This window comes from Enhydra lutris, unplaced genomic scaffold, assembly GCF_002288905.1.
Source record: "Enhydra lutris kenyoni isolate GAN:26980312 unplaced genomic scaffold, ASM228890v2 scaffoldscaffold97, whole genome shotgun sequence".
In the NCBI taxonomy this organism is placed as follows: domain Eukaryota; kingdom Metazoa; phylum Chordata; class Mammalia; order Carnivora; family Mustelidae; genus Enhydra; species Enhydra lutris.
This window is the reverse complement of record NW_019154181.1, coordinates 1,448,347-1,471,515: the sequence shown is the minus strand read 5'-3', so window position 1 is coordinate 1,471,515 and position 23,169 is coordinate 1,448,347. Positions and strand designations below refer to the sequence as shown.

Sequence of the window (23,169 nt, the reverse complement as noted above, 5' to 3'; positions counted from 1 at the left end):
ACCTCTGCTCGCACAGGGAGCTCACTCCCCGGGAGGGCAACACGAACCATCTCTGAGTCCCGTTCCACCCTCCCCCTGGGATAGCCCTGCAGCGGGGGAGAAGGATCCTCCACAAGGCCAAGAGGGCTTTTGTCGGCTCAGCACCCAGCATCTTCTGTGTCCAGAGCACAGGCCTTCACATGTGCTGGTTCCCGGCCCAGAACACCTTTCCCTCCCCTCCGCCTGACCACTTCCGGTTTGCCCTCTGAGAACCAGTATTGTCCTGCTTGGCCCCAACGAGGCCCGTTGGCTCGTCAGGAGGGGACACGAGTGCTCAGGGAGGCTCCGCACACCTGCTCCTCCTGGAAGACGATCTTGTTGAAAAGGTACTGAAGGTTCTCATTTGCATAGTTGATGCACAGCTGCTCAAAGCTGTTGAAGCTCAGGTCCTGCCAGGCGGGGGGTAAGGCTGGGCCGGCTCCCTCCTTGGCCAGTAGCCCACGTGTCCCCGCCCAGGGCCCCGTTGACTGGCCCCAGCTGCCCAGTGCCCTCCCTGCCTTCCGCGGCCTCAGGCGGGTATGTGAAGGAGGAGAGAGGAGATGGTGGGGGCTGTCAGCAGAGAAGGGAGGGAGAGGTGGCTTAATGTCCTCTGCCCCTCACCCAACGTGCAGCCCTACCTCGAAGCCATAGATATCCAGGATGGCGACGGACAGCGTGTCCTGCCGAGGGGACACCAGGGCATTGACCCGGGTGATGAGCCAGCCGAAGAGCAGCGCGTACAACACCTTGGCAATGGCGTCCCTGGAACAGAGATGGTGCTGGGACAGGTGGGAAGGTGCGGGGGTGGGGTGCAGGCATCTGGGGGTTAGGCAGGGAGGGGCAAGGCCTCACCTGGCATCCACAGCACTCTCCACGGTCAGTGGGGTGAAGATCTTCTCTCGCATTGTCTCCTGTGGAGGGATGAGGCCCCTGAATGGCAGCGGGCTGGCTGCCGCCTCTAGGAAGCCCCCGGGAGGATTGGGGGGAGCACGTGGAAGAGATCAGGAATGTTGGTGTGACTGGTCTCAGGTGCACGGCTGGCCAGAGGTGGAATAAGACACCCTCACCCCCACTTCTGCCTGACTATGCTGCTGGCGGGGGCAGGACCGCTGCTCTAAAGCGGAGACACACGCATAAGGCGACAGACCCAGCGAGATCAGCCTTGGGAAGGGACAAAGGGCCAGTGGTTGTGGGAGCCCCGGGGGAGGTAATGACCCACCCAGGGCTTAGGGGTGGCACCCTGGATGGGGGATGCTTGCATCAGGTCTTGAAGGACGAGAAGGAATAGCATTCGAGGCAGAGGGAACAGTCCATACCATCCAGGTGCTGGCGGGGGCCCTCGGGGCCCGGGACTCACGGTCACTTTGAAGGTGATGGCCTTCTGCAGGCCTTCAGGGGAGATCTGGAGCAGCTCCGCCACGGCCTGGATCTCCCGGGCGCTCACCACCGAGGCGGTCTCCTGCGCATCCGTCTACACGCCAAACAGCAACGGCAACATGCTTTAAACTACGTAACTTGACTTAAAGTTCATGTAAAAAGCATAAATAAGCTAGAAAAAACAGGAAATTTCTGAGATAGAAGGGGAGTGGAGGAGCACAAGGAGACGGATAGTCAAATGTGTTATGAAGTTACAATAATTAAAGCACTGAGGGGGACTTTAGGGCCATCTGGGTGGCTCAGTAGTTAAGTGTCTGCCTTCAGCTCAAGTCACGATCTCAGGGTCCTGGGATGGAGCTCCACATCGGGCTCCCTGCTCAGTGGGGGGCCTGCTTCTCCCTCTCCCTCTACTACTCACACACACTCTCTCTCTTTCTCAAAAAAATAAATAGAATCTTTAAAAAACAAAATAAAACAGTGGGAAATAGACACACAATACATAAGTTAATAAAGCACAACAGTAAATGAGAAACTAGGCATAAATGTATGTGAGAATTTAGTACATGATAAATTTCTATTTCTTGAATTACAGAATTAGTGTAACTGAGTAACCACATGGAAAAAAAAAAGGAACCAGATTCCTACTTCACGCTTTACTGGGATAAACTCCTGATGAACCAAAGATGAAATGTGAACACACACACACACACACACACACACACACACACACACCCCATAACACATTTTGAAAAAGTGCTGGGTGAAAGCTGTTACAATTTTTTTTTTAAGATTTTGTTTATTTATTTGACAGACAGAGATCACAAGTAGACAGAGAGGCAGGTAGAGAGAGAGGGGGAAGCAGACTCCCCACTGAGCAGGGAGCCTGATTCAGGGCTCGATCCCAGGACCCCGGGATCATGACCTGAGCCGAAGGCAGAGGCTTATCCCACTGAGCCATCCAGGCGCCCCAGCTGTTACAATTTAGGGAGATAAATCCCTCTCTAAAAATGATACAAAGTCTAAATTTATACAAGAAAAGGTTCCTAAATAAAATATCTGAAAATAATTCTAAAAACCTACATGGCAAAAAAAAAAAACAAAACAGAACCAACCAACCACCAAAGAAAACGCCAAAACAAAACACCCTGGGTACAAATCAAAATACAAATGACAAGCCAGAAAATATATTGGCAGTTCCCACCAGGAACCAAGAGTTGGTCTCCTTCTCATATATAAAAAGCTCTCATACATCAATAAGAAAAAGAGGAGCGACCCCAATGGTTGGGGTAGGGGTAGGGGTGGGAGAGAGAACAAATGAAATGTGCATGGCGTGCCCTGAAAGGCTAGTATCCATGGCCCCCAAACCTCTGAGGAGAGGACCTGCAGGCTGTGGGCTCTCACCTCATACTTCTCGAAGTACACATTGCCCAGGTGCAGAATGGATGCCAAGATACGGAAGATGCTGTCCTGGTCCTCACCGCTGAAGCCTAGCACCTCCATGGCGGCCAGAAGCCGGTGGAAGTCGTCGGAGTCACTTTTCCCTGAGATCTCACAGTTCCCGCCCTGGACAAGGGCAGGGGCTGGGGGTCAGGGACCCTGGGCAGGCACTCTAGCTCTGTCCCACTCCCATGGGCCAGGAGGCAGGCCCTGATCAACTGCTTTATATATATATATATATATATATCTATATATATATATATATATATACACACGTTTGCTCATCTTGTCCTCACTATAACCCTAAAACGTGGTCTTATGCTGTCCCCATTTCACAGATGAGGAAACTGAGGCACAAAACCGGAAGTGCCGTAACTCCCAGCTGCTTATCTTTGTTTAGGTTGTAGAGAAATGAAGTCAGGTAGGCCTCCTCTACCCCCACTTTGGACCCCAAAGATGCCTGTCACCTTGTTGTGAAAAGACACACTTTAAATCCAAAGCTATGCCCTCCCCCCGCCAATCCCCACCCCCTTCGCTGGCTATCAGGACACCATGAGCTGGTTCTCTCAGCCTGCCCAGGGTGATGGGGCAGGGATATCAGGACTGGGGGCCTCGGATGCCTGCCAGGGCTCACCTGGTTCAGGTAGTAGTAGGTCTCAGCCTCCTGTAGACTGAAGGCCTGTCGCAGCTGGGCGGGCAGCCCGGCCAGCATCTCGTAGAAGATGTGGTAATTCCTCTCATTTTTGGCCTGTAGCGGGGGTGGGCAGGGGCAGAGAAGGGAGCCACCTACCTAGGTGACCCCCAGACACACATACGAGGCCAGGTGTGCCTGCCCATACAGATACAGGTGAGACCGGGCACCTGTGAGCAGTGAGCACCCAGCCTGGCTCTGATTGGGGGTGGGTGCAGGGGCAGAGAAGCCCTGGAATGCTGGTAGGAAGGGGGCACTGGTCAGGATTTAATTTTGTTTGGAGGAATGAGACCAAGGTCTCATGTGAACACTGGGCATACCCAGCTACTTGTACTGTGTCCAAGGCCCAGATGTGCACACGCCGGGCCTCATGATGGTTTTCTCAGCCTGGGCGGCTGAGCCCTAACTGCACCCCAGGCCTTCTTATAGGCCCTTGAGACCCAGTGGGGAACAAGGGACACAGAAGCCTTCGATATCCTGGAGCCCACCTGCTAGCTGTGGACATAGACACCCAGCCAACCGCTAGTGAAAATAAGACATGTCAGATAGAACAGAGTGCTCTGGAGAGAAATAAAGCAGGGAGGGGGTGGGAGTTCTGGGAGAGGGGTGGAGAGGGGCTGCATCTTATTTTTTTTTTAAGATTTTATTTATTTATTTAATGACAGAGATCACAAGTAGGCAGAGAGACAGGCAGAGAAAGAGGAAGGGAAGCAGGCTCCCTGCCGAACAGAGAGCCCGACGCAGGGCTCGATTCCAGGACCCTGGGATCATGACCAGAGCCGAAGGCTGAGGCTTTAATCCACCGAGCCACCCAGGTGGAGGGGCTGCATCTTAAATGGGGTAGCTTCCCCCAGCGGGTACCACTTCAGGGGAGACTTGGAGGAGATGGGGGTTGGGTCACGTGAGTGTCTGGTGGGGAGGAGTGCTCAGAGAGAAGAAATTGTAGGTACAAAGGTCCTGAGGCAGGATCATGGGTGGTGTGCTTCGGGGACAAGAAAGTGTCAGTGTGCCTGTAGGGGGTGAGAGAGGAGAGGAGATCACATGCTCACACAGAAACATGTCTTTGTTCATTAATTCAACATTGCCCCAACCCCGCCAGGTGCCAGGCTCTGCATATCTGCCTACCCCCAGCCCCTCCCAGCGCACAAGGGCCCCGGGAGGTCCTGTCCCACCTGAAACACAATCCTGGATTTCTCGAGCAGGTACTGGGAGGTTATGGCACCAGAAATCATGCCCCTGGAAAGGGGGAGCTCAGTCAGCTTGTGCAGGGTGGTGGCCGGCGTGGGCTCTGAGGGGTTGCACTAGAACATGGGGTGCACCACAAAATCTTGGGGGGTCCCTCCTGCCACCATCCCACTCACCCTTCCAGAAAGACCTCCACAAACTTCCCGAAGCGGCTGGAGTTGTCGTTCCTGACGGTTTTGGCGTTACCGAAGGACTCCAAGAGGGGTGTTGCCTCCAGGATCTGGACCCCAGAAGATGTGGGAATTGTTCTGGGGGCCCGAAGTAGGGAGTATAGCTAGGGCCACCCCTAGGTTTTACCAGATACGGACCCCCTGTGTGAGGCGGTGGGCTCCCTGTAGAATCCTTGAGTCTCCCCAGTGTCCCCCAACACCCCTCATGCTGCCAGCCTCCACACTCAGGCCACAGCTACACTCTCCCAGCCCCCGGCCCCTCCCACAGCAGCCCCCAGCCAGGACAGGCCTCTGGATGCCCCTCCCTGCCCATCCTGCCATCACACACAATGCATGCACACTCACAAAGGCACACTCCAGTACCTTTATCTTCAGGAGTGCCCAGGACAGAGAAGGAGGAGAGAGGGACAAGAACAGAAGCAGGTCACCTATAGGACTGAACCCCTCTCCCTCCAGGAAGCCAGGGGCCTTAGAGCATGGAGGGACCACTGGCCCCTTTGGGCCCCTGGGCTGGGCAGGGGGGTTGCCAGGTGAGAGCAAACCCAAGAATCTTTGAGACCCCAGCTGTCTAGGCATGGGGCCTGCAGTGTGGTCCCAGGGTATGGGAGTCTGCTGGGTCTACCTGCCAAAAAGCTCTGGGGATGTCCTCTTTACCCCGTCTCCATGGCCATCACCACCTGTCAATCACCTGGGCTCCCAGGGGAGTCTCCTTCCTGATCCTGGCCCTGCTCCCTCCAGGGGTCCTTTGAACACCTGTTAGGTCACGTTTCCCCTCAGGCTTCCACATCACTCAGGCTCAAAGCCAAGCCTTGCACAGCCAAGCTCCTGGTTGGCTCCATCTCCACTTCTTCCCTCCCTCGTCCTGCAAAGCCCTCCTGACCCAGGCCCACGCCAGCTTCTGGACCAGGGTTCTCTCCCTCTGGAGCCCTCAGCACCGCTGGCAAATCCCCTCACTTCCTTGCATCGTGTCTCCCCCACCCTAGAACGTCAGCCCCCACAGGCAAAAATCTTTGCGTGCCATCTCTGGGTCCCCAGCATCTACGCGAGACCAGGAGCATCAGAGGCCCTCAAAAAATATGTGCTGAATGAATGACATGAAGACCAGCGTATTAGGACTGCAGAGCTGCCCAAGGCAGAGCCAGTGGCACCTACCACGTGCCAGAGTTGCAGGATTAGTGGCCCTAATTATATGGCTGCGAACCATCCTGGAGGTAGGTACTGACGCACCCATTTCACAGATCAGGAAACACGTGGAAAGGTGAGGTTGAGCCAGGAGACTGCAGAGTCCCATGAGTGAGATCACAACACCGTGCCAAGCATGTGGGTAACTGTGTACACAGCACTTTCAGGCTGAGTCATTTCCTCGGGATGAATTCTTAGGAAAGAAGCAGCTGGAAGGCCTGCTCTTTGCAGAAATGTTACTTGGGGGAAGGCGCCAGTTCTTCCATCTGTTCACGGTCATGGTCCTGTTTAGTCAGGAAATACCATGTCCATCGCACAAAGAAGTAGACCGCAGCCCAGACGAGAGTGTGAGCTGGCCTGGGGTTGTTCAGTGAGTCGGCGTCTGCCTGGATGTTGGCTCACGCTATCCCCTACTCTGGAATCCCCTTGAGGGTGTCTGAGTGGGAGTCAGCCGCTCCTCTGTCCTTAGCACACAGCCAGGGAGTGGGAAGAGGAATGCTGGGCTAGATGGGTGAGCATGCGGTCCTGGGGGGCCCCCTAGCTCAACCCACAGGTGGGGTGACGGCCTGTAGTTTGGGCTGGGTGGCATCCAGCCACCCTCCACCCCTGGGGAATGCCTGTCGCATTCCCAGCCCAGAGGCAGAGACTTTGGCCCAGGCCTCGGCCCACTGAGGCACAGCTGGGCCCAAGGAGGACACGTGGCCCAAACTAGTCCAACAAGAGAGAACCCTGAGAATTTTCCTGGCACGTTAGGAGGTGCAGGTGACACTGTGGCCGTATCTTGCTGATCAATGGGAGAGAGAATGAATGATGCCAATAGATGGGGATGGAGCCAAAACAAGGAATGCTGTTTAAGACCCTAGATCCAGCCGTACCTGAAACCGACCCTAGGTAAGGACTGTCAGATTACGTGAGCGGGGCCAGCAGCAGCTAGGAAATGAGCCCACAGCATCACAGCTGGCAGGCCCATCCTCATGTCTATGGAAGGCCTGGCACAGAAACCCCCAGATCCAGCCACATCCCACCACTCTCATCGTCCTTCCCAACACCTGCAGAGACAGCTCTCTGCCTTGAGCTTCAAATCCCAGCTCCTCCACCCCCACACTTTGGGACTCTGGGTAAGTGCTCTCCCTTCCCAGACCCCAGATTCCCAGTCTGTAAATGGACACAAATGCACCTGCCTCCCAGGGCTGCTGGGCCGCCCTGGTGTGACTCCGTATCACACTGGACATAGGGGTGCTCAAAGAGCACGTTGCCCTGCCCACCTAGACAGTCCTTCCAGAAATCCACACTTAGAGGATTTGAAAGCCCAGCCTGGGGCAAAGGAAGGTTCTGGAGTCTGAGTTGCTGGGCCTTTGCCTCCAGCTTCACCCTCCCTGAGCTCCAGGCTGGTGGCGTATCCACCATCTTCCCGCCATCGCTGTAGGGACGCCCAGCAGACTCCCCGGGAGAAAAGACTCCTACCTGTTTTTTCTCCACTGCCCTGCCCATGCAGCTAATGGCAGCTCCACGCTGCCTATGGCTCAGGCCAAATACCTGGAGTTGCCCTTGGACCGATCCCCTCTCTCACACCCCAAATCTGGTCCCTCAGCAAGTCATCGGCTGACCTTTAAACTGCTCCCAGGTCCAGCTGTGCTCACCACCTCCGTCACTACCTCCCTGGTCAAAGCCACTGTCCTCCCTCATCTGGACTCCCCCAGGCCACTTTGCTAACCCCTGGACACACCAGACCTCCTTGCACCCCAGGGCCTTTGCACTTGCCCTTCCCTCCACCTGCTTGCTCTTTCCCCAGATGTCTTTAGGGCCTACTCCCTCGCCTTCTCAGTAGAGCCTTCACTGACCACCATGCTTCAAATTATAAACCCCCAAACTCCCCCAACCTCCTCTATTGTTTTGCTGTTTTATTTTTTTTTTTTTGTCCACAACTTCCCACCCTTTCACATAGATGTAATTTCCTTGTGTATCTCTTTCCTTCTGTTTCCTCTACTGTAGCAAAATTCCCATGAGTGTGGGGACATTTGTTCGCATTGCTGCTGCCTGCTTCCTCATCTCCTAGCCCAGGCCTGGCACACAGCATGTCCTCAGGAAAGTTTTCCTGAGGGCCTAACACTCTCAGGTTTGGAGGACCTAGCACGCTCCACAATGCTCCGAGCCTGCATCTCCCAGATTCCATGTCCTCAGTGCCCCAGCACCTTCTGCAGTCCACCCCCATGCCTAGGCCTGTCCTGTCTCTTACACCACCAGGAAGATGAGGCCAGGCAGGAGAAATGGGGCTTCTGCTCTGGCCAGGCCCGGCAGGGCAGAAACCAGAGCCGCTCTGGAGCACGGGCAGAAGGGACTCCTCTGCAGCCATGCCTTGGGTGGGGAGGGTGGTGGCAGAAAAAGCCAGAGTCCTAGAAGCCCTCCCAGTGCAACCCTGGCCTCAGCCTCCCCATCCTCCAAGTGGGGCCTAGGAGCCTGTCCCAGGGGGAGCACTAAGCTCGGGAGTCCTGGGGACTCAGGCAAATCACGCAACAGACAGACTCACCTGCTGCGTGATGCCTCGTTTCTGGTTCACAGCAGCCAGGTAGCTCAGGATCAACTTGGTGGACTCGGTTTTCCCAGAACCGCTCTCTCCACTGACCAGGCAAAGGAGCCGAGTGAGCATCCACAAGGTCACAGACTCTTCTGGGCTCCCCCTACCCGTACCCTTCTTTGACCTCCTATGACATAAGAGGACGTGGGCGGGCCGGCCCAGCCCAGAGATGCCAAGTGATTTACCCCAGCTCCCACAGCGGGTCTGGCCTGATGCAGACCTGTTATCTGAGATTCCTCCCGTATGTTCCCCCATCCCCCACCCTGCCCCACGGACACAAAGGTCCCCAGCCGGACCCACCTGATGATTATGCACTGGTTCTGTTTGGCATCAAGCATTTTGGCGAAAGCAAGATTTGCAACTGCAAAGAGGTGCCTGGAGAGACAGGCCACAGGTATCACTGGGACAGGACCTTGCCTCTCAAACCCCTCGGGAGTCAGCTGGAGAGCATCTCTGTCCACCCAAGCAGCCAGTTCTGCTCTACCCTTCATCCTGGGGAAATGCTCCCTGCGCCCATTCTGGTCGGAGCCACAGAGGCCTCTGACCTAGAGAGGACCATGGCCAGACTCGGGGAGAGACCATTGGGCCGAACAGGTAAGCTGGCCCTATGCATGGCTTGGGCGCAGGCAGGGACTTGCCGAGCTCAGGCAGAGAAACCCAGGAGACCCCAGGACAGCACCCCCCACCCCCCGCCGCCCCAGCCCCAGAGACACTCACGGGGGATTTTCTCCCAGGCCCCGCCCGCTGTACTGCTGCACGTGCTCAGGCCCATAGATTCCAAACATTCGGTATGGGTTCACAGACACCAGGATGCTGCCGATGTAGGTCTGCTGGGCAGACGGTGGTCTTAATGCTATGCCTCCTCATAGACCTCCTCCCCTGCTTCCGGGAGCCTGTTTCCACGGAGCCAGGTGTCTCTGGCCACCTAGCCCCCGTGTTCACACCTGGGACCCTCTGACAGCTCGATGGGTCCTCTACTCTGGCTGAAGGATTTCAGACTCTGTACCAGGCTGAGGCTCGGAGAAGGCTCAAGTAAGCAAAACCCCACAGCCACGAAATCTGCAAAGGTGGCCATGTCAGCGGTTGTGTACTCCATTTATGCATAGTCAGGACTAGGCTCCAGAAACTTCTCCCTCAAGGTGAGGTCAAACCTCTCCTGCTTGGAGTGGGGAGGGAGTCAGGAGCCCAGGGTATTCTGAGGTAGCCAGAGCCCTTGTGGGTGACATCCACCATCTAGAACCCCAGACTCTAGCATGTTATACTCAAATGGTAGAAAGCCCACATTTCAAACCAGAGGCCTCACATTGGGAGCTCAGCAGGAGAAATCTGTGCTTCCCACTGTGGTCCCAAGAGGCAGCCGCCTTTGTGCTCTGAGCCCAGGAAAGGGCCAGCCCTGGGACTTACATAAATGAGGTTCCGTTCAAATCTTGTCTTGAGGTTGGACAGCACGGTGGTCTCCTGGAGGTCTCTGGGAGGGCACGAAGAGGGGACATCAGGGCCCACCTTCCCCCTCACGGCAGGGCCTTGGTCAGAAAGGCTTGAGCTTGAGTCCCATCTCTGACACCAACTCAGTGTGAGGCCTTGGGCAAGGTCCTTAACTTCTCCGTGCCTCGGTTTCTCCATGTCTATACTAATCACTGTCTCTACCTCCCTGGGTAAGGGGATCCTCTGGGGAAGCAGACGTGAGGACTGAGTCATTGCCACCAGATAATAACACCAACCCTACCATTTTGGGCCCCTCCAAGGTGCCGGCACCCTCACAGTAACAGCCACCCACTCCCATCTTGCAGATGAGAAGCTGAGGCACAGAAAGGCAAAGCGATCTGCCCAAGGTCTCCCAGCCAGGAGGTGGTGGGCCTGGGATTTGAACTCAGGCCTGCGTGACTCACAGCTCTGACAAGCACACACTGGCTTTGTGATGCCACATGACCCCACTTCACAGGTGAGGACGTGGAGGCTGTGGAAACATTCCAGGAGGTGAGAGGCCCCCTTCTCAGGAGGAGGCGCCCTGGCCCATGGTGACCCCTTGCCACCCCTCCACCCCCACACTCCACTCACTCCAGCTGCGTCATGTCCTCCACGCCGTCGTCCCGGCACTGCTCGCGGAACCTTGTGGGGGGCAGGCTGCGGATGGAGTGCATCTGTCAGAGAGAGTCTGGGGTCAGCCCAGACGGAGGGCACCTGTGCATGGCCGACGGTCCTGCACACCCCTGGAACCTGGTCCTGCTGGGGAGGAGAGAAGCCCAAGGCCAAAGCCAGACTGGGTCCTGGGGCCTCCCTGCTGTGGAATACTGTGGCCCATGGAGGCTGCCTGCAACTCAGGGACACAGGCCTGCCCTGTGCCCATGTGTCCCCTGTGGCAGGTCTCCCGTGTCCTTGACCTGGGGCTGAGCACACGCACATACTGTTCCCTCTGACTGCTTGGAAGTCCTCCCAACCTCATGCTGTCCCAGCGACGACATCCTGGCCCTGGGTGGACCCCGCATCTTTGCTTATGTGACCATCTAATGAACATCCACATGCTGGTGGAGGGCGGACACTGAGACTGTGTCCCTCAGCACCACACCTCTGCTTCCAGCCCAGGGCAAACACATACACCCCTGCGCTCAGACCCATATGCAAAGGCATTCATAGCTCATGCAACTCTCACCCACACCCGTGGTCTTACAACATGCCTGTGGACATGCACGCGGGCCTAGCCTGCCTGGCTGAGACACACACTCTCAGGGTCCGTCTGACCCATTCTCAAGTGCATGGAGGGCTGGGGCTCTCTCGATCACAGCTGGCGGGGATCTTAAGACAAAGGTCCTGTGCACCGCCTCCCCCCCGCCCCTCCGTGGGCTGTGGGATCTCCACCATGCCCATCTGTGTGCACACTCATGACATCAAGGATGCCACGTTTGCTCAGAGCCTGGCTGCAATACACCTAAGAACGTGTCCCAGGCCCAGAGGCCTGCCTGTGACCCACACGACTGTGAGAACGTGTGTGCATCCCGCCCTCCCAGCCTCCCTGCACCCTCCTCTGAGCGGGCAAGGGAAGGGGACACCAGGAGGGAGCCCTGCGTGCTGCAGGCCTGTCACCAGGCTGTTAAGTAGGACACAGAGAGTATCACCCTGCAGGCCCTGGCCTCCCGCCCACCCGTCTGGCCATGTGCACCAGTGGCCACAAACCCTGAATAATTCAGCCACTCACGTATTCCAGGGTGAGGAGGGCCCAGGCATCCTTGCCCCTCACCCCTGGGCGCCCCGCGCCCCGCTCCCACAATGCTGCGGCCCACACGGCACGGGGCACCCGGCGCCGGGGCCAGGGCCCCCCCAGCAGCCAGGCTGCCCCAGTCGCCATTGCTGGGCCAGCTGGCCACCCGCTCCCCGGGGCACTGTGTGCAGAGGCTGAGAAACACCGGCCGCCCTGCGTGCCCCGCCCACCCGAGGCGTCCCGGGGGAGTCTCCGGTGACCACCCCCCTCCACTGAGGGCCACCCAGCATCAGGCTCGCGTTCCGCCATGCGCGTGGTAGCCAGGCATGAGCTTGGCACCCTTCAGACAAGCCACCTGCCTTGCACCCCACGGGGGGCCCAGGCAGACTCCTGGGCTGGTCCTTCATCCACTGTGTGGCCTTCTGGGCCTCAGTTTCCTCCCCATACCATGAGGACACGGGAAGTTTGGATCCTGAGCCTCTCACCCTTGGATAGTTCAGAATTCTGCAGCCCAAGGAACTCACCTTAAGCAGGAAGTCGAAAGAGGAAGACTCCAGGCTGGGGGAGGGTCAGGAGGTGGCAACAGAAACAGTGTGAACATGGATGTGAGGATGGGACAGGGGGAACAGGCATGTCCTGAAGTTCTGTACTCAGATAAGATCTCTGAGGGGCTGCTGGGGGCAGACGTGCCATCCAGACTGGCCCAGGACAGGGCTGCCCAGAGCGCAGGCTGGGACAAGATCCCTTCCCTAAAATGACTGGGAGGAGTTTCCAGAGTCTCTGTATTGTGCCCACCTGTGCTGGGCATCCTTCATGTTCGATCTTCCAAAAGCTCTGGAAGGCCAAATGCTGTTCTCCTCAGGTTACAGATGGGAAAACTGAGGCCCAAGCAGGCAGCAGCTCACCAGGATCGTGAGGCTGTCTCCTGTCTTGTTTCCCAGGACAGAACCCCCAAACCCTCCCTCTGACCTATGCCTTCATACCTTGTTCCACCAGCTTTTGGGGCCAACTTCTTCCCAGGGGCCCCCATGGGGCAGGCAGTTGGCTCCAGGGCCCAGGCGGCAGGACTGGGGGCTGGTGAGCACTTGTGGCCAGGGTCGATGGGCCTCCGCCGGCAGCCAGAAACAGGACCAGAGCAAACTCCAGGCTCTTGGCTTGGGGCGGGACTCTGGGTCCTGGGTCACCTGGACAGGGGGCTGCAGGGCGGCAGGACGAACTCGCTGGAAAGCACTGAGTTTTTGTACCTGGGGCATGACCACTGCAAAGCGCCCAGGGCCTGCCTGGCGCCGCTCACCTGCCTTGGGCAGGGGTGCTGGAGCCCCAGAGGGTGCCAAGGGGGCTGGGGTGCTGGGCAGTGTCCCCCAGCGGCGCCATGGTGGTCCCGTGGCTCTCATCTTATCACATGTGGCCAGGGGGTGGGAGAGGCTGAGCTTTAGTGCCTTCCGCTCTGGCAGGGAATCCTTGGGGGGTGTCGGGCTGGAGGGCTCAGGCTCTGCTGGTGGCCGAGGCTCCCCCAGAGCGGCCTCTTCTTCTGGCTTCTCAGGGATCGGGCTGGCTGACTTTAGCAACTGTCCAGGCCCTGGGTCATGGTGTCTACCCAGGAAGACATTGGTCATGTCCGAGTCTGGATCCTCAGGCTGGGAAGCAGGGGGCCACACAGGGCCCACGTGCTGGAGGAAGGGGTTTTCTGGCACGGGGCGTGGCCTGGAAAAACCACGGCGGCTGCCTGCACCTCCTGGCCAGGGTGAGGGTGGGCGCTGGGCGGGAGGCATGTCCAAGTCCCAGCTGGGGGCCAGCGGGGGCACTGTCCAGGGTGTCTCTGAGTCCTCAGACTCCCGCTGGCTCTCCCAGCGCTCAGGGGCAGCTGCGGCCACCGGCCAGGGGCCAGCACTAGGAGGCCCGGGAAAGGGCTGGCGCACCCGCGGCTTCACCGCTCTGGTTGGGGGCTCACTGAGCCGGCGCCACGTGTGCGGCAGGCGCGAGGGCAGGTTGAGGGACCGGCACCGCGAGCTGTGGCCCAACAGAGGGGGCGGCGAAGGCGGCCTCGGGGAGCCCAGCACCGGCGAGCGGGGTGGCCCCAGGCGCCCAGAGCCACGGCGCAGGGACAGGGGCTCCCGAAGCGAGCGGGGCCGGCGGGGTGGGGGCGAGAAGGGAGGCTGGAAGGGCCGAGCGTGGAGGGATGGCTGAGGGGACAGGCCCCCCACGGGCGAGCGGTAGCCCAGGCCCGACAGGCTCCTCAGCGAGGGCTGGGGAGAGGGCAGCGGGGTCCAGGGAAGGCCGAAGGCCGCCGGTAGCCGGCGGGAGCCTCTGAAGGAGGGCCGGGGGCGCGGGTATGCCAGCGGGTCGGGGGGCCCCTCCAGGCTCGCGGAAGGGGGCTCCATGAAGGCCCACCAGCCGGCGGGCGGCGTGAGGGGCACGTGAGCCGGGGCGACCCAGGGCGGCGGGTGGCGGCGGAGGGAGCCATAGGGCGACACCGGCCGGGGCAGGCCAGCGAGGGCCGGGGCCGGGGCTGGCGGGGCCGCGGGGCGGGGGCTGGGGGGCCGCCTGGCTGAGGGCGGGGAGAGGAGCGCGCTCCAGTGCGAGGGTGGCCGGGGCGCGGGCGGGGGCGCGGGCGGGGGCGGGGGCGGGGGCGCGGGCGCGGGCGCGGGCGGCCGGCGGGAGTTGTTGTTGTTGCGGGCCCGCGCCTCGGCCCTCCGCAGCATGATGGGCGTGCTGGGCCGCTCCGCGTCCATGCCGGCCAGCTTGTAGCCGAAGCGCTTGTAGGCCGCCTCCCGCACCGCCGGGCCGCCCGGCCGCGCCTTCTGGCTGCTCCTGAGCCGCGGGATGGGCTTCTTTTCCGACAGCGTCTTTTTGAGGAACCTCGCCAGCGAGGTGGCCGGGCGGGGCGGGGAGCGGCCAAACTCGGGGCCGAAGCCCAGGCCCCGGTGGGCGCCGAAGGCGGAGAGGGCGCGCTGGAGGTTGCGCTGGCGCGGCGTCAGGAAGCCCCAGAAGGGGTGGGCGTAGGGCACCCGGGACACCGGGGGCATCTCCTCCTCGACCTCGTCTTCGTCCTCATCCCCCAAGGGCAGGGGGATGTCCAGGGACGGGGGCAGGGACACGTCCAGCTTCTCCTTCCCGAACAGCTTCACCTGGGGCCGCGGGAAGAGGCGGAACCGGCGGATGAGGGACAGCTTGGACCTGGCGGGCTTGTCCATGCCTTGCTGCTCGAAGAAGGCCGCGCTGGGCAGGCGGAAGGAGGTGCTCTGCCGCTCGCCGCCCGCCTCCTCCGGCTCCTCCAGCTCCGCGATGTCATCCATGGGGTGGGCGTACGGGTTGTGGGGCGACAGGATGGGCGGCGGTGCCCACGGGTAGGCGAAGGCTGGCTCCTCTGGGTAAAGATAGGGCGCTTCCGGAGGGTAGAGAGCCTGGTCCGCGCCACCATAGATGCCTTCGGTATAGGGGGTGCCATAAGGCCCCCCGTAGGGATCAAAATAGGGTACGTCGTACGGGAGGTCGTACGGGAGGTTGTAGGGCAGGTATGGCGCCTCATAAGGGGCGTAGGGATCCAGGTAGTAGCCGTGCGGGTACGGCTCGCCTTGGTACCCATCATAGTAGCTGTAGGGGGACGCGTAGACCCCCGGGGGCGCATATGGGGGCTCGTAATCCTCGTAGCCGTAGCCGTAGGGGTACGTGGGGTAGTAGGGGCCGCCATAATAGTCCGGGTGGTAGTAGTCGTAGGGGTCCTCGGGCGGGTACCCGTGGGGGTGGTCTCCATAGGGCGGCCAGGCCGGGTTGTAGGGGCCGTAGGGGCCGTAGCCGCCATAGCCCAGGTAAGGCTCCTCCTCCTCGTACTGGTAGAGTGACTGCCGGTCGTAGTAGTCGTCGCCCTCGCGGTGGTAGTCGTAATACTCGCCCAGGTCCTGGAAGCCCTCAAGCCCGTACAGCGACCTGCGGGAGCCCGAGGGCCGGAATGGGGCCTCGTCCTCGAAGGGCAGGAAGCCCACTGGCTCGCCGGACGCGTAGATGCTGCGGCTGCGGGGGAACCTTCGGAGGCGGCCTCCGTGCCGCAGGATCTCGGCGCCCGACGGGAAGGGCAGCTTGCGGGAGCCCACACGGGAGTCCGAGCGGTTGAGCCAGGCGTCCAGCGTGGCCTGCTCACTGCCGGACTCCTCGGCCTTCTTGATGAGGAACTTCTTGGTGAGCCAGTTGATGGCCGTGGACGCCTTGCTGAGCGAGCGGGCGCGCGGTCGCAGGCGGCCGTAGCCGCGCCGGCCCGGGAAGCGGATGACCATGAAGGATGGCTTCTTGCCCTTCATCGCCCGCTTCTTCTTACCCATGCGCATCTGCGTCATGAGCTTTGACGTGGACTTGAGCACTGTGCGCGCCTTCTTCTTGCGTTTGGTCTTCTGCGGGCCGGTGTGCAGGCCCCAGAAGAATGCCGACGCGCTCCGGAACTGGCCCTTCTTGGAGATCTTAGGCGTGCGGTCGCGGAAGCCCATGAACAGCCGCGACGTCCCCTTCAGGCTCCGTTTGGGCTTCTCGGGCTCCGGGGCCTTCTTCCCCTTTTTCCCTTTCTTAGCTTTCTTCTCATCCTCCTCCTCCTTTGCCATGATGGCTGCCGGCTCCCCACCGGGCTGCACCCCGTGTCACGCGCTTGGGGACTTGGAGCCAAAGGGACACGCTGTGTCTCCTGCTCGCCACTGGACACGCGGCCTCCTCGGGCTGGGAGCAGCCGGCACTGGCCTGGGTGGCCCTGGAAGGGACAGCCAAGCTGCTTCTGGCTGTGACCAGATTCCGGGAGGGCGGATCCATAATTCATCTCCTCCAGAGCCGCCTTGGGTTTCACCCCAGCTGCGGTGGAAAGTGTGTGGGTGTTGTTTACCCGGCAGCAGGGGAGGTCTGGCCCAGGCCTGTGCTGGGGCGACCACCTTGGCCTTAGAATCACCAGGAGGACAACCAAGCTGAGGGGTCAAGCCCTCCCTATGGCTCACCCGCCTCAGCCCAATGAAGTGAATGCTTGGACCACTGCCATTCCACAGAGACTCTGAGTCCCAGAGCAGGGAAGCCACCTGTGGGAATCCACCTAGCACATGCATCCTGCGCCAGAGGGGAGCCACCTCTCCTGAGCCAGGGTGCAAGGTTCAAAGCCCACTGAATTACCTTGGAAGGGAACCTTGGACCCAGGAGGACCTGGGCAATGGAGGAGGGGAGTGGGCAGAGCAGGTGTCCAGGGCTGTGGTCAGTGTAACCAGAGCTGGACAGCTCTCGGGAACATGAATAATGCATTGGGGAGAAACGGGCAGCCAGCTCAGAAGACAGGAAAAAGTGGGGGTGTCTTTGGGGAACTCCAGGAGGGTCTTGTGAAGCTGCACGCCAGAGGGCTGGGGTAGGAAACAGAGGGCGGGTCAGTCATGGCTCTGACTCCTAGCTCTGCCAGCAACTGGCTGCGTGGCTTCAGGAAATCTCTTTATCCTCTCTGGGCCTCAGTTTTCTCATCTGTAGGATGGAAGTGGTAAGCCATGCCCTGTCTCCTCCATGAGGAATCAAGACTTGATGGAGCTGCTGGGTAGCGTAAGTGGCTAGAGGGGCCACATGCGTGGCTCGTACCTGGGATGCCTCCCCAGCCCTGGCATCTCCTCCCAGTTTCTGTCCTTGCAGAGAAGGCCATGCTCTTGTGGCCCTGCCTCTCTGGGTGCAGCTCATTGCTCCAGTGTGGACATTTGGCCCCCAGGCCAGACACCCACCATCTGGCCAGTGACCAGTCCACTTTTGAGAATCGGCATCATAAGTGGTACGGGTTGTTGCTCATTAGACAGTGGGTATCGGGGCATTGGGGGTTGTGAACTCAGGGGCAGGAGCTCTGAGACTTGAGGCCTCGGGTCCTCTTCCCCCCTCTCCCCAAAGATCAAGGATCAGGACATACAGGGCTCAGAGCAGCTGAAGACAGATCCTCAGTTACTGATAGGTGACGGCAGGGGCTTAACTAAGCTGACCCCAGAGCTTGGGCCTTTCAGGAGTTTGAGGGGGGCTGAAGGCCCTTCTTTAACCCCTGGCCAAGCCAGGGAGGGACCCAGTCAGGTCTCCATCCCTCAGGCACCGAGGCCTCCATGGGGCTTGTCTCTGATATGCCAATAGCAATCGCCCAGGCTGTGTCCCTGTCTGGGGCTCCCACCTGGATTCCTCAGCCAGCCTGGACTCTGTCCCTCAGATGCTGTAGCCAGCGTGCCCTTGTTTGTTTGTTCATTCATGGGCCGAGCACTGGGGATACAGGTAAGAAGGAGACAGAAAAACCCTGCCCTTGGGGAGTTGACATACAGGGGTGGGGGGAATTGTCAACAAACAAGGAAGGTAAGGAAGAGCTATAATTGGTCAGATGGTGATGAGCGCTGGGGGTTAAAATAAAGCAGGGAGGGACTGTGTGTGTGCAATTCTGAGTAGGGACTGGGGAAGGTGACACTGGGAAAGGACATGGGGGATCAAAAGCTGCAGGAGGTGTTGGAGGGACCCCTGGGGGGGTTAGCAGGAAGGCCCTGATGTGATGGAGAAGCAGTGAGACCAGGGTAACCAGAGTGCAGTGAGAGGGGAAGATTGGAGGTGAGGTCAGAGGTCAGGATGAGGACTTGGCCTTGACAGCAAGTGAGGGTGTTGCGGTGGGAGTGTTGTGGCAGAGAAGGGGTGGAATTTGACCTTGGTCTTCCCAGGACGACTCTGGCTGCTTCAGGTGGATAGAAGGCAGGGGATGAGAGCAGAAGCAGGAGACTGGCGTGAAAGCCGCAGCATGGTGGTCCAGGTGAGCTACACTGGAGGCCTGGCCCGGGCCAGAGGCAGAGCTGGAGGGCAGTCATGGGATGTTGGTACCTTTTGCAGGCAGAGCCACTAAGATTTACAGGGACGCGGTGAGTACCTCTGAGGTTTCCTTCCTGCCCAAGGGGGAGGATAGAGATGCCACTGGCTGAATGAGGAACACTGTGAGCAGAACAGGTAGAGGCCGAATGGCCAGACATCTCAGCCTTGTACTGTTGGTCTCAGGTGTCCATCAGGCATCTCCAGGGACTCAGTGGGGGCGTGGGTGGGGGTGCACCACAGAGATCAGGACTGATGACATCAGTTAGAGTGTCAGGGGCACCTAGGCGGTGTTGAAGGACAGTTCCAGAGGACGACACCAGGGAATGAGTGCAGATGGAGGAGAAGGCATGAACCCCGCAGGGCTGCACTGTTGGGGACAAAGAGGCGGAAAGTAGGCTGGGGAGGAGGGCAGAGCAGCTGTACCCAACAGGCACACAGGGCAGGTTGGTCAAAGATGGAGAGTTGAGTGCTAGAGGCAGCTACCATAAGGGTGGTCCCCACGGAGCATGGGGGGTGAGGGTGGTCCTAGCCTGATGCAAAAAGGTTCAAGGAAGCCAAGAACGCTCTGGTCACAGGGCGTGCGTGCCTGTGAATGTATCAGACATGCTTTTATAGGTGAACCATGTGGCATGTGAATTATATCTCGAAGCTGTTAGAAAAAAGAAAGGGAGGGAGGGAGGAGCCCAAGGCCAGGACTCCATCCTGCAGAGCTCTCTTGTGCACACAGGAACAGTATACACACCGAGCTACTCCTTGGTACCCACACTGTAGTGCCTTCCATGGTGGAGTACTACACAGCCATAAAAAGGAGCAGAGACGATCTCTGTGTACAGATAGGGGACAATCCCCAGAATCTGCTAATGATCAGAGCACAGTGAACAGTGCTATGGCTCATACCCAGGCCTTCTTTCTTGCAACAAGTGTAGGGGAAGGAATATACATTGCTATTTGCTTTCATGTGCATATAGAAATATTGAAGAAGGTATTCAAGATGTTGATGAAAATGGTTATCCAGCTGTAAATCTTTCCGTATCATTTGGATTTCTGAACCATGTGAGTGCATTTCTGATTCCAACAAATGACATCTGAAAAAAGAAAAAGTGAAAATGGAGAAAAAAGGGATTGGAAACAGTGCATGGAAACACCCCATTAGAGGAGCTCTTGGGAAGAATGTTGGCCTGGGACCACAAGATCCAACCCCGTTCCCAAGGTCCATGTGACAGTTGAGGAAACTGAGGCCAGGGAGAGCGGGCAGGGTAAGTTTGGACTCAAGAACATGTCCCAGAGTCACACCCTTCATCTGCCCTAAGTGGAGGGTCCTTGATTGAGATGAAGAGACTGAGGTTCAGAGAGGTGTACCCTGCTGCAGGAGGGCTCACGGTGCTCTGAGGAGCCCAGGGGATGTGGAGCAGGGTGTTTAACTACTCAGTGCCAGCCACTGTGTTGGGTGCTAGGGGCTCCCATGGTTGACTGGAACCAGCCACAGTCTGTGTGTTCGTGGAACTCTCAGTGTCATGGGGACATAGAGTTGAAGCAAAGAGCCTCCCCAAGGGGAACACTGCTGGCCATGAGAAGGGCTCTGAAGGCCAGGACATAACAGTCCATTGGAAGACCAGGAAGGTGCCCCTGAGCCAGGATCTGAAGGATGAGTGGGAGCTGATCAAATGAAAGAGGGAACAGTGTTCCAGCCAGGTGGAACAGCATGTGGGAAGGCCAAGAGGTGAGAGGGGCAAGGGAAGGCAGAGCATGTGGAGTGAGAAGCGGCCAGGATGCAGGAGGGACCTGCTCCATGAGAACTGGAGGCTGGGGTGGGACTTCGATCTCTGTCCCTGGAAGAGCATGGAGCCTTGGAAGGGTTTTAGGCTGTCAGGAGTGCCAAGACCACATATGTATTTTGAAAATAACAAAAGTAACCAACATTGCCAAGATTTACTGTGGGCCAGGCTTGGTTCTGAATGCTTTGCTCTAATATATAATAATCTAAGATATATAATATCTCACAATATTTGCATGATATGTAAGGTGGGAACCGCTCTTCCCATCCCATAGATGTAGGGCTCCAGATTAGAGAGTTTCCATCACTCAGCAGAGAACCCCCAGCAAGGAATTTCAAACTACCCAGCCACACAACGTTCATCCAACCCTCACTACAACCTCGGGAAGTAGGTATCATTCTTCCTACTTTACAGATGAGGAGACAGGCCCAGAGAGGTCTGGTGAGTTGCCTGAGGCCACAGAGCCTGAAACGGTCGAGCTTGGGTGGTCTGGCTCCCGAGTGTCCGTGCTCTGGACCATTGCCTCACATTGCTTCTTGGTAAGTGTGGGAGAAGCTCTTGGGCCTCCGTGTGGTGAGGCCTGGGGTTTGTTCTAGCACAAGGAGTGTTGCAGGGACCGTGGGGTGCCCAGATGAGGAGGCAGGGAAATTTAGATCCACAAGTCACATGAAACAGAGGCAGGGGGTGGGGTGAGCCTGTATAGGAGGACAGAGGAAGAAGTCGGGGTCTCCCACTCCAGCCTTTATGGACTATGAGGGATGGAGGTGAGGGGGTGCTCACTGGCTATACCAAGTTTGCTGGGCCGGGTAGACATGGTTAGAAATGGTCAGCTGTTTAGAAACGTATGGCATTGGGCTGGGGCAGGAGCTCTTTGGGCAGCAGGCTGGGGAGACCTGGTGGCTGAGGAGACTGACACGGGGGAGAGCAGGTACTTGGGAGGAGCTGAGCCATGAAAAGGAGGTGGCCACAGAGAATGACATGTCCAGGGGCTCATAATTTTTTCAGTGGACAAGGTGCACAGACAAAATGCTGGCTGAGGGGGCCTGTAAGCCTGTGAGCCAAGGAGAGAGGCCTCTTGAGAAACCAACCCTGCCGCCATTTTGATCTCAGACCTGCAGCCTCCAGAACAGCAAGGAAATCCATTTCTGTGGTCTAGGACCTCCAGTCTGTGACACTTCGTTATGGCAGCACGACCAACTAATACAGATTAGGTGGCAAATCAGTGGGATAGACCCAGGAGAGACAGAGAAATCGAGAGAAACAGAGGGAGGTTGAGTCAACCCTTGTAGGGTGAAGGCCCGGAGGCGGCGGCCCGGACTTGGCCTCTCCATCCTGGAAAAGTGGGTGCAGAGGAGCCTGGAGCATTTGGAGAAGATGAGTTTCCTAGCTGGGGGCCGGGGGGGGCGTGGCAGAGGCGGTTCGAATAGCTGCTGAGGGGGTGCCCCTCCCCAGCAGGTGGTACGAGCCCCCCAGCCCCGCTCCTGGGGCCAGGCTAGAGGGGATCCTGAAGGCAGATGAGCTTTGGCTGGGGGGATTCTTACCAACGGAGGTTGCTGAAAGGAGGAAGCTTAAAATCTAAGGTGAAGAGGAGGGACAGGGAGAGAAACGCACAGATGGGAATGAATATTCACACCCTTGGCTCCTTTGGCCCTGAGCCTTGTAAAGCTGCGGGCTGGGCTCTCTGGGAACACAGCCCTGTGGTCTGTGGCCGGGCCTGAGGGAGGGTGTGGGTCTCACTGACCTTCACGGAAACAGGCTGTCTGAGCAGGAAGGGGCTTTGGATTAGTCCGGCCCAAGCCTTCCCGCACAGAAGGTGGCCCAGGGAAGGTTAGTGGTGGGAACAGGGGGGCTGTCTGGGGTGGGGCCCAGTGTTTGCTGCTCAGCCTGGTGGGGTGGGGGCAGGACCTCGGGGGGCTCTTAGGGGGGCCTTCTCCAGCCCTAAGGACCTCTTCTCCGGCCCAAGACCCTGCAAGCTGCTAGTTCACACCGACCTGGGTGTGCACTGCTCACTGTTCCTTCCGCTCTCACAAGGGGCCCAGACAGTACGACGACGCCAGCCACCCATCCAGAAAACCAAATATTTAGCACAGAGAGGCAGATTGCCCTGATCTGTGGACACACAGACCTGGCCCAGGAAACAGCCTGTCCGTGGTGAGGAACACGGTGGCCCAGTGGCTGGAGACTCAGACAATGCCTGCCCCGAGCACATACTGCCTGACCATCTCTAGCCTTGTCTCCCCCACAGCCTTTCCCAGCCAGCCTGGTGCACAGAGTAGGCCTGGATCTGATGCTCTGTGAACACAGAGCCCTTCCCTAACTGCAAGGCAGAAAGTGGCAGTGACCATCACCCAGGCAGAAAGCCTTGCATGGGACCTCATGGCCAGGCCTTGTGGCCGTGGGGAGAGGGGCTGAGATAAGCCACACAGCACTTACCTGTCCTGGCATCCGACCATTGCTGAGAGGGAAACTCTGTGCGCATCATGCCCAGTTTATGGATGAGAAAACTGAGGCCAGTGGAGCACCTCACTGTGAGTTAGGGGCAAGGCCCAGCTCTGCCACTGCCCTCTCCCTTCTTCCCTTCTCTGCAGCCTGGGGAGAGGTACTTGTGGCAGACCCCAAGGGCCTGGGGCCGGGGTCTTCTTACCTGGGTCCTGTGGCCTGCTCCCTGCCTGCATGCC

General features: G+C 58.7%; 1 protein-coding gene across 1 annotated transcript in view; it reads right to left on the bottom strand.

Annotated features, from left to right (window-relative positions):
- Positions 1-16,480, bottom strand: part of LOC111139262 (myosin XVA) — a 48,866-nt gene extending 32,386 nt beyond the window's left edge. Inside the window, exons 1-15 of the mRNA XM_022491489.1 lie at positions 12,875-16,480; positions 10,754-10,836; positions 10,100-10,163; positions 9,413-9,522; positions 8,996-9,070; positions 8,648-8,738; positions 5,302-5,307; positions 4,885-4,988; positions 4,696-4,759; positions 3,467-3,580; positions 2,797-2,958; positions 1,376-1,489; positions 871-929; positions 657-780; positions 333-428 (exon numbers count right to left, since the gene is read on the bottom strand). Of these exons, the coding sequence (XP_022347197.1) occupies positions 333-428; positions 657-780; positions 871-929; positions 1,376-1,489; positions 2,797-2,958; positions 3,467-3,580; positions 4,696-4,759; positions 4,885-4,988; positions 5,302-5,307; positions 8,648-8,738; positions 8,996-9,070; positions 9,413-9,522; positions 10,100-10,163; positions 10,754-10,836; positions 12,875-16,480 (4,872 nt within the window). The remainder of the gene's footprint in view (positions 1-332; positions 429-656; positions 781-870; positions 930-1,375; positions 1,490-2,796; positions 2,959-3,466; positions 3,581-4,695; positions 4,760-4,884; positions 4,989-5,301; positions 5,308-8,647; positions 8,739-8,995; positions 9,071-9,412; positions 9,523-10,099; positions 10,164-10,753; positions 10,837-12,874) is intronic.
- Positions 16,481-23,169: the final 6,689 nt, after the last annotated feature.